General features: G+C 35.5%; 1 protein-coding gene across 1 annotated transcript in view; it reads left to right on the plus strand.

The window, feature by feature from the left end:
- ADGRB3 (adhesion G protein-coupled receptor B3) overlaps nt 1–7,718 on the plus strand; it is a gene marked incomplete at both ends in the record, with an annotated part of 726,387 nt that extends 718,669 nt beyond the window's left edge. The window contains one exon of the mRNA XM_080805127.1: nt 7,530–7,718. Coding sequence (XP_080661253.1) covers nt 7,530–7,718 — 189 coding nt within the window. The remainder of the gene's footprint in view (nt 1–7,529) is intronic.
- Nucleotides 7,719–10,242: the final 2,524 nt, after the last annotated feature.

The raw sequence follows: 10,242 nt of genomic DNA on the forward strand, positions 1-10,242 counted from the left end.
TTAATGACACAAATATCTGTATCTCAGCTTCCTGACAACCAAAATAGCCTACTAATTACACCACATCTCTGCAGCAGCACGCCTTTTCTAGAAAAGATTTATAAATATTTATCATTTGGGAGGTTAAGAGTGGGAAGGATAGAGTTGTCATTGCTGCTTGACTATTGTCCTAAATATCTGAGAACAGGAAAAAAAAAAAAAGAGTTCCTTATTCAGTTTTGATTAATAATGAACATGTGAGTGAGTTCATTATCCTTAATTCAGTCATAATTCGTGTGGCACATTGCTAATGAAAAATCGCATAATTGGATAGAGAAAGACATTTTCAAAACAAAAACCTCAAAGTCTTTTCCTTTATTTCTGGCTACTAACTCACAACACCTGTCTAGCACTGCAAATGATAATTATGTAGAATTTTGGGTATCAAAGGGAACCCAAAAGACCATTTAGTCCATTTCCCTGCTTCCAGGCAGGACAACATCTAAATCAGACTACAAAGAAAAGGCAGTGTTGAAAGAATTCTCTTCCTCTGAGTTTGTGTCTCAAACTATTCTCCATCAAGATCCCTTTCCCTCAAGGAGCTTCTCCAAATTCTTGCTCTTTTGGAATATAGAATAAACAAATTCTCATTCCCTGGTCCTCATTACTGCTAGGTTGGAAGAAGGAAAGAGAAGAGAGGGAAGGAGAAAAAGAAGGATGGATGGAGGGAGGGAGGGACTGGTCTGGAGATAACAGTAGCCTGCTCCTAGACCCATGAACTATGGGAAATGCTCAGGGACCCCTGTGGTAGTCCAGGTGGCCCTGAATTCTAATATTGAGCTAATATTCCATTTTTGTGTATACAGCCTAAGACCAAATTAGCATCTTCGTAAACTTCATGCATGTTGGCATATATTGAATTTATAATTTTTTATTGTGATACAATTAACATAACAGTATTAATTATGGTTTGGTATTTGTATATACCGCAAAATGATAACCCAGTTAATCTAGTTCCTTCCTGTCAGCATATAAAGTTACGTAATATACAATATTATTGACTATAGTCACCATTCTGTATATAACATCCCCATGACTGACTTGTCCTAGAAATGTGTATCTTTCGGTCTCCTCCCATTTCACCTTCCCCCCAAACCCCCTCCCTGCTGGCAACACCGATCTATTCTTTTCATTTCTGAGTTTTGTATTGTTTCTTCATTTGTTTTGTTTTTTAGATTCTATATATAAGTGAAATCATATGGTGTTTGTCTGACTTAATTCACAATGAGCATAATAACCTCTAGTCTACACATGTTGTCACAAAAATGCTAAAATTTCATTCTTTTTTATGACTGAGTAGTATTCCATTGTATATCTATATACCACATCTTCTTTATCTATTTGTCCATCAGTCATACACTTTGGTGGTTTCCATACCTTGATGTAAATAGTGCCACAGTAAACATAGGGGTGCATATGTCTTCTCAAATCAGTATTTTAATTTTCTGTAGATAAATACCCAGAAGTGGAATGCTGAATCATATGATAGTTCTATTTTTAGTTTAGGAAGCTCCATACTGTTTTCCACAGTGTCCACACCAGTTTACATTGCCACCAACTGTGCACAAGCGATCCTTTTCTTCCACATCCCTGCCAACACTTTTTATTTCTTGTCTTTTTGATAATAGCCATTTTCACAGGTGTGAGATATTTTACTATGGTTTTGATTTGCCTCCTTTGTTTTAAATTTATTGACCATATATGCATGAGTTTATTTCTGGGCTTTTTTTTTTAATTAGCCAAGATATATTACATCATTGCTTTTTGATATAATGTTCAATGATTCATCAATATAATACCCAGTGTTCATCACATCACATGCCCTTGGAAAGGGAGCTGGGGGGGTGGTAATTGGGTGATGGGCTCTTTGTTCTGTTAGTCTGTTTTTATGCCAATACTATGCTGTTGCGATTACTATAGCTTTGTGATATAGTTTGAAATCAGAGAGCATAATGTCTCCAGCTTTATTCTTCTTACTCCAGATTGCTTTGACTATTTGGGATCTTTCCTGGTTCCATGTAAACTTTAGAATTGTTCTATTTCCGTGAAAATTGCCATTGCTATTTTGATAGGGATTTTATCAATCTATAGATTGCTTTGGGTAATATATTTGGACAATATTAATTCTTCCAGCCCATGAACATGGTATATCTTTCCATTTTTTTTGTGTCTTCTTCATTATCTCTCACCAATTTCTTATAGTTTTCAGTGTATAAGTCTTTTACTTTGTTGCTTAAATTTACTCCTAGATACTATATTCCTTTTGGTATAATTGGAATTGGAATTGTTTCCTTGATTTTTCTGATAGTTTGTTGTTAATGCATAAAAACACAAAAGAGTTTTGCATATTGATTTTGTATCCTGCAACTTAACTGAATTTATTGGTTTCAGCAATTTTTTGGAGGAGTCTTTAGGGTTTTTTACACATAAAATTATGTCCTTTACAAATAGGACAGTTTTACTTTTTTAATTTTTTTCATTTATTTCCTTTTCTTGCCTAATTGCTTCAATAGTGTATTGAACAAAAGTGGCAAGAGTGGGCATCTTTGTCTTGTTTTTGATCTTAGGGGAAAAGCTTTCAGCTTTTCACCGCTCAGTATAACATTAGCTGTGATCTTGACATATATATCTATTATATCCATCTGGTTTAATGTATCATTTTAGGCTTATGTTCGAATTTCTGTCTGCATGACCTATCATTGATTTAAGTGAGGTGTTACAGTCCTCTAGTGTAATTGTATCATTATCGATTTCTCCCTTTATATCTGATAATATATGCTTTATTCATTTATATGCTTCTAGGTTGGGTGCATAAGTAAAAATTTATATCTTCTTGCTGGATTGATCCCTTTACCATTTTGTAATGCTCATTGTCTTTTATTAGTCTTTGTTTTAAAGTCTGTTTTGTCTGACTTAAGTATAGCCACCCAGCTTTCTCTTGGTTTCCATTTTTATGGAACATCTTTTCTCATCCCTTCATTTTTAGTCTGTGTGTTTTTACAACTGAGGTGAGTCTCTTATAGGCAGCATATATATGTGTCTTGTTTTTTTGATGGAAAACTTTAGTGCATTTACATTTAAAGTAATTATAGTATGTACTTAGTGCCATTTTGTAATTTGTTTTCTGGTTATTTTTATAGTTTTTCTCTTTTCCTTTTGTCTTCTCTTATACTCTTCCCTTGTGGTTTGATGTTTTGCTTTTTTTTTTTAAATTTAATTTTTATTTTTTCAGTGTTCCAAGATTCATTGTTTATGCACCACACCCAGTGCTCCATGCAATACTTGCCCTCCTTAATACCCACCACCAGACCCTCCCAACCGTCCACCCCCTCCCCTCCAAAACCCTCAGTTTGTTTCTCAGAGTCCACAGTCTCTCATGGTTCATCTCCCCTTCCAATTTCCCTCAACTCCCTTCTCCTCTCCATCTCCCCATGTCCTACATGTTATTTGTTATGCTCCACGAATAAGTGAAACCATATGATAATTGGCTCTCTCTGCTTGACTTATTTCACTCAGCATAATCTCTTCCAGTCCCGTCCATGTTGATACAAAAGTTGGGTATTCATCCTTTCTGATGGAGGCATAAAACTCCATAGAGTATATGGACCACATCTTCCTTATCCATTCGTCCATTGAAGGGCATCTTGGTTCTTCCCACAGTTTGGCGACCGTGGCCATTGCTGCTGTAAACATTGGGGTACAGATGGCCCTTCTTTTCACTACATCTGTATCTTTGGGGTAAATACCCAGTAGTGCGATTGCAGGGTCATAGGGAAGCTCTATTTTTAATTTCTTGAGGAATCTCCACACTGTTCTCCAAAGTGGCTGCACCAACTTGCATTCCCACCAACAGTGTAAGAGGGTTCCCCTTTCTCCACATCCTCTCCAACACTTGTTGTTTACTGTGTTGTTAAGTTTGGCCATTCTAACTGGTGTAATGTGATATCTCAATGTGGTTCTGATTTGAATCTCCCTGATGGCTAAAGATGATGAACATGCTTTGCTTTAATTTTATGTATTTACTATAGGTTTTAGCATTGTTACCATGAAGCTTATATATCTCAGCCTATATATATGCCAATCTATATTAAGTTGATAGCAAATTAAGTTTGTACACATTCCAAAATGCTACATCTTAATCCCCCCCCCCCACATTTGATGGTTTTGATAACACATTTCACATCTTTTATTTTGTGTACCCATAACTAGTTGTTGCAGTCATTATTTTTTACTATTTTTATATTCTTGATTGGGATTTTTGCTTTTAGCACTTTGAATACATCATGCCACTCCCTTCTAATATGCAGTTTCTCCTGAAAAATCTGCTGATGTACTTATGGTGGTTCCCTTATACATAACAAGCTTTGTTTTTTGTTGTTTGTTTTTTGTTTTTTGTTTTTTGTTTTCTTGCTTTTTTTTTTTTTACCTGCTGCTTTTAAGGTTTTCTCTTTAACTTTTGACATTCTAATTATAATGTGTCTTGGTGTGGCTGTCTCTGGGTATATCTTATTTAGAAAGCTCTAGACTCCCTCGACCCATAGACCTGTTTCCTTCTACAGGTTTGGGAATTTTCAGCTATTGTTTTTTCTAGTGAGTTTTCTGTTCCTTTCTCTCTCTCTCTTCTTCTGGGACCCCTAAATATTGCTTTATTCAGTGTTGTCCGACAGGTCCCTGAAGTTATTTTCACTTTTTGTTTGTGTGTGTGTGTGTGTGTGTGTGTGTGTGTCACTCTGTTTGGCTGAGTTCTACAGCTGGGTGCAGTAGTTCTTTATCACTAAAGATGCATGGGCCTCAGACCTAACAGGTGTCCAGACATTTATGAACAATGGCAAGAACCACAATACTAGCGGGAATACCATGGGGCCAGAGTAGATGAACAAGAAAGCCAACCTTATTAATTATATAACCTCTCAGAAATTCAGTCAGTCACATCCTGGCAGTAATACTGTGATAAATTAGAATCTAGACATTCTGATTTTAAAAAGTTTAAAATTGGCCATTTTAGTTCATGGATTCATGATGCTTGATCTTCAAATTATAAATGGAAAATCACATCTGTTCCAAACATAATGAAACCCCTATTTTCAAAGCAAATGTACAAATAATTTACATATCCTGAATCCTTTTAGGATTGAACTAATTCAACTTTTTCAGACTAAGGATTTCCAGAAAGCTCCTTTAAGACATTGCCTTTGTCTAAGATGGATAAATCCTATCCATGGCTTGAGGCAGCAGAATTCACACCAGTGAACCTTTCAATCAGTGATTGATGATTCAGGTCACTGTAGTGCCCTGAAATCTTCCACTATTCCCCATTGCCTAAAAATAAATTCCAAATTGAGTGTCCTGGCATACAAAGTCCCTTATGATCTGGCTTTCAATTCACCTTCTGCCTATTTATTCTATTCTTTTTCACTCCAACTAAAATAAATTGGTTACGTTTCTCAGAGCTGTCCCATCCCATCTGCATGCTCTCTAGATTTTTACTTCTCAGTATGCTTGCCTGTTCAGTCACCCAGCCTCCACTCACACGTGTTTATGACCACGCTCATTCTTCTATGACAATTCTAGTATCACTTTTCTCGGAAAGGTTTAGATGCTTTCCATAAAAGGAAGCCTTATCTCCACCCTTGTCTGTATCCCCGTCAGCACTTCTCCTAGATTATAGACACAAATATAACTATATATTTATACCTTCATTTAACTATAAGCATCTTCACAATAAGTATGATTACTACCTAGTGACCATTTATTAAATACTAAGTGTTATGCTAGGCCCCTTACCTTTTTTATTTTTGCAACCCCATAATGTAGGTAATCTGCAAATGTTGCCAATTCCTTTGGCCCCCAGTACAAAACATGTGTCCGTTTTGCAAATATGAGGTTCACAGAAACCAGGTAAATTGCTCAGAGTTACATTCATATAAGATGAAGCAACTGGAATTTGGACCTGCATATATCAGGCTTTAGATCTTATGCTTCCTAGTGAACCATGTGGCTTTCTATCTTTGGTTCATCATTTTATCCTCCCTAATGCCTAATACCATGCCCAGCACAGAGCAGCTGATAAATATTAGTTGAAGAGACCAAGGGAGGAAGTGGGGGGGAAGAGTTTTAAGACTATATAGTTCATAAGAGTTTAGGATATTAGACTAAATCAGACTAATCTCCTGCAAGTATCCTAAAAGTTAAATTTTATCACATCTTAGCTATTAGCTGTTGTTTTCTTATATGTCCTCATGATTAAGGCTAATAAGTGTTAAAAACATCTAATGCATTGAGGACTTTAACAATTTCTAGTTATGGTACATATTTCTATAGGTTGTCTCTTTTGTTTATCTATACTTGAGTGATTTTTATTATTGTCAATGGAACCCAGATAATAACTGCAGTATCTGTTTTACATTCCCCCTACTAATTAATTATAAGCAGTTGAAGCCTAGAATTTAGGGTGAAGGGGAAGAGATAAAGGGCATATTCGACAATTATAGTTGTTTAAGTGCTTCAGCTTAATTTGTTCTAAAGAAAACTCAGTCATTATTTCCTTCTTGTTCTTTGATGTCACTCAGCACAGTCTATTCCATTCAAATTCCTTCATTTTACAGAAATCTTTACACAGTTTAAAATAAATCAAGTTCACTGCTAAATCTTAGCAAAATATCAGGCTATAGAAACTTTGAATAATGTCTACTCATATTTATTGAGCCCCTACAACATGGAAGGTCTGATGGGTGGAGTCATAATTAGGCAGATCTTAAATCTTAAGTAGAAAGAGGGTATATACTATGGAATATAAGGAATGCTGGCTGGTAGACATTCTTTAAAACCCCTTATATTGCTGGATATATTTTTCCAAAAAGTTGTGCTCTTTGAAGGGAAGAATGATTTTTGCTGAATTAGTGTGCTGCCCAAATACATAGAAAATTGTGGGGAATAGACAGCAGGGAAAAAATAGATTACGCAAGGGACATAGTAGCATGTTAATGTTCTAAAAAGGATAATTTCCTAAAAACTAAGCAAAGTTAATGAAATCCAGCTTTATGAAATATGGCCAGTTTGGGGACTGTTTTTATTATTACCTAACATGCCCCCTTACATATCTTCAAATTTTATTTCACCAAAGATTCTGCCCAAATACTTAAATTTTCTACATTTAGTCTTAGCAGGAACACTCCTTTCTACCTGAGAGAGCTATACTGACATTTCACAAGATACCCAAAACAAAACATCATCTACTTTGCCTTCCATAAATTATTCAATTCCTTTGATTGCTGGAAAATTTTAGGATAACATAAAGAAGGTGTTCATCAGTTTGTTCAATGAAAGAAAACTAAAATCAAAACCATTTCCTGCAGCTGCCCACAATTTCAAATCATCTCTGAATCATGTGAACTGGATTAAGGTCACAAACATGCTTGCTTCCTGGGAACTTCCACAAGCAGTAAGCCTCGTCATCCAATAATGACTCTCTTCTCCTCTCTTCTCAACAGGAAAACCCAGCACCAAACAAGAATCCATGGGACACTTTCAAAAACCCCAGTGAATACCAACATTACACCACAATCAATGTCTTAGATACAGAGGCAAAGGACGCTTTGGAACTGAGGCCAGCAGAATGGGAGAAGTGTCTGAATTTGCCTCTGGATGTGCAAGAGGGTGACTTTCAAACAGAAGTTTAACAGAATCAAAATGGACTGAGGTGGATATAAAACAATTTATTGCACTGACACTTAAGATTTGGGAAGCCTGACATTTCTATCTGGACAGTGTGACTATCCTATGTCAGAGGACCTTCATGTGCCAAATGTCAGTGGTGTTTGCATATGGTAACTTCTCACTAGTCAGGCTAGTGGAGAGAGGACCAGGTGTACAGTTCTGACCATCCTGTGTTGTAAGTACCCGTGGAATGGATTTGTAAGGTAATCTTTATAGATAAACCTCAAGCAACGATTCATGTTGTAACCGCTTCATATGGTTTAGTTTTCAAAAAACTTCACCATGAAGCACAATGTATATATTTATGCAGTTTTTAAAGTTTATAACAGTCTGTTTGGCCATTACTACACTTTTTACTTTATAATATAAAAGCAAAGTTTTTGTCATTAAATGAATGTTTGTTGAGCTACATTCTTCATTGCTTTAAATGCAATAAAGTAATAATCTCACTTTTATATGAATAATATATTTCACATCTTTATTATTGCAGTTTTCTCCAGAAAGCTCTGAGTAGCTTTCTCTGCTGCAACTGTGTATAAAATATTTAAAATGTTGTATGGTGTAAATAAACTTTTGTCTACATATCAGTTTTTTAGTGCATTTTATTTTGGATTTGTTGAACAGGAATTTACATATTTATAAAGTTTTTTTTTGAATACAGATACTGAAAATGTATTCACAGTTTTAATAGCATACCGTTATTACTCCTTTGAGGCTAATGATTTCTCAAATGTAATAGTAGGTTTGTATAGTGCTTCTGTATTTTCTACTCAAGAATCCTTTGGAACAATGTAACATGTAAATGGGGCTTGTCAGAAATCTGCCATCATAGTCTTACATAAATATTTTTTTTTCCTATCTTGTGGCAAAAAGAAAACTACTAGTAGAAAACACTAAGTTGCCATACAAAAAATAATACAGGGAAAATGTTTATTATAAGTAATGAATTCCATTGCATGTTTCACAAAAGAAACTACTTGTACTATAGTTCTTCATAGCATACAAAACAATGAACTTATTCAGGATTTTTAAAAAATCTTCTCTGTATATTCTCTAGCAGAAGGAAAAGGGGAGTGGATATATTTGGTAGATGCTTTCTCTCTGGTTTGAGAAGTGGGAAGTCTGAGGTGAGCTGGTCTCTAGTGTCCTCTGTAGTGGAAAGCCACACCAGTGAAGTCTCCTGCTTTCTCAAAGCTTCATTAATGAAACACGGTGCAAAGGGTTTTGGCTATTTTGTCATCCTTTCAGTGGATGATGAGATTGTCTTTCAGTCTAAGGGGAGTATAAAGAGTGGAAAGGAGAGGAGAGTCTTCAAAACTCCTAGAATGTTTATTTAGTTTGTTGTTAGACCTAAGCTGCATGGTCTTGCGTGGTCTGTCAGAAACTCAAGTGAGCTGGCTCCGGCTACCCATGACCTGGGGGACCCGGCCCCGCAGGCCATGAGTCCAGGCAGAGACAAAGGTGCTTCAACACTCAAGTGCACCCCGAAGCTAGAGCCTTAAAAACCGCCCAGCTCAGGCTGAACTGTCAGATACTTATACTGTTCTCAATGTAAAGATGTTAAAAAATATATTTTTAACCAGATTTTAAAAATAAAAGCAAAATCAAAATATAACATAACTAAGGAGTGATTTTTCTATAGAATAAACTTCATGCTAATTATAATGTAATTGTAATATTAAATGTTTATTAAATTTATAAGAAGACTTTCTGGTGATAGGAATATTTAGTAAATTTCTCTCTCATTCTCTTTCTATATCCATGTATCTATAAATACATACATATACACATATGTATGTATGTGTGTGTATATATATACCTACATATGTATGTGTGTATATTTATATACACCTACATATATATACACATGCTTAGCTCCATCACAGTAACCTATAGAGTGAATGAAAACCATGTAGGGAGTTTCCCATTTCAAACTGTAAAATCTTGACTGAAAAAAGAAACCCTCAATAAGTGTATATTTAAAAACATAAATTCTATGTTTAAAAACCAAATTCAATATATTAGACTAATATTTCTTGTAAAACTACAATAGTCACTGCCATAAAATGAAATCTTATATTTTTTTCAACTCTATTTTTCTCTAGTTCTAGTAACTCAATATCAGATTAATATATGAAAGTTAACCAGAAATTGCATACTTGAAAATGTTAGGGCCATTTTTTTTTTTTTGTTATTTTATGAGGGATGCCAAGTTGTAGTGGTGCTTTTCATTTGTTTTTTAATCTATGAGGAAAACAATGCAGGCAGGTCAATAAGTACCAAGGAAGCATAATTTTAAGGAAGCTCTCATTTTAGTCCATTTTTTACAAGTTTCCACTGCACGTGCACATACGTGTACTCTGCCAAAGCTCAGTTGCAGTTGTCCCCTCCGACAGTCCTGGGCAATTCTCTCTGAGCCCACTGTACTCACGACCTGCCAAGAATTCTGTGCCCTTAGACTGGTAGTCCTTCCCCTCCCACCACATA

The sequence above is a fragment of the Martes martes genome, assembly GCF_963455335.1.
Source record: "Martes martes genome assembly, chromosome: 6".
Classification (NCBI taxonomy): Eukaryota; Metazoa; Chordata; class Mammalia; order Carnivora; family Mustelidae; genus Martes; species Martes martes.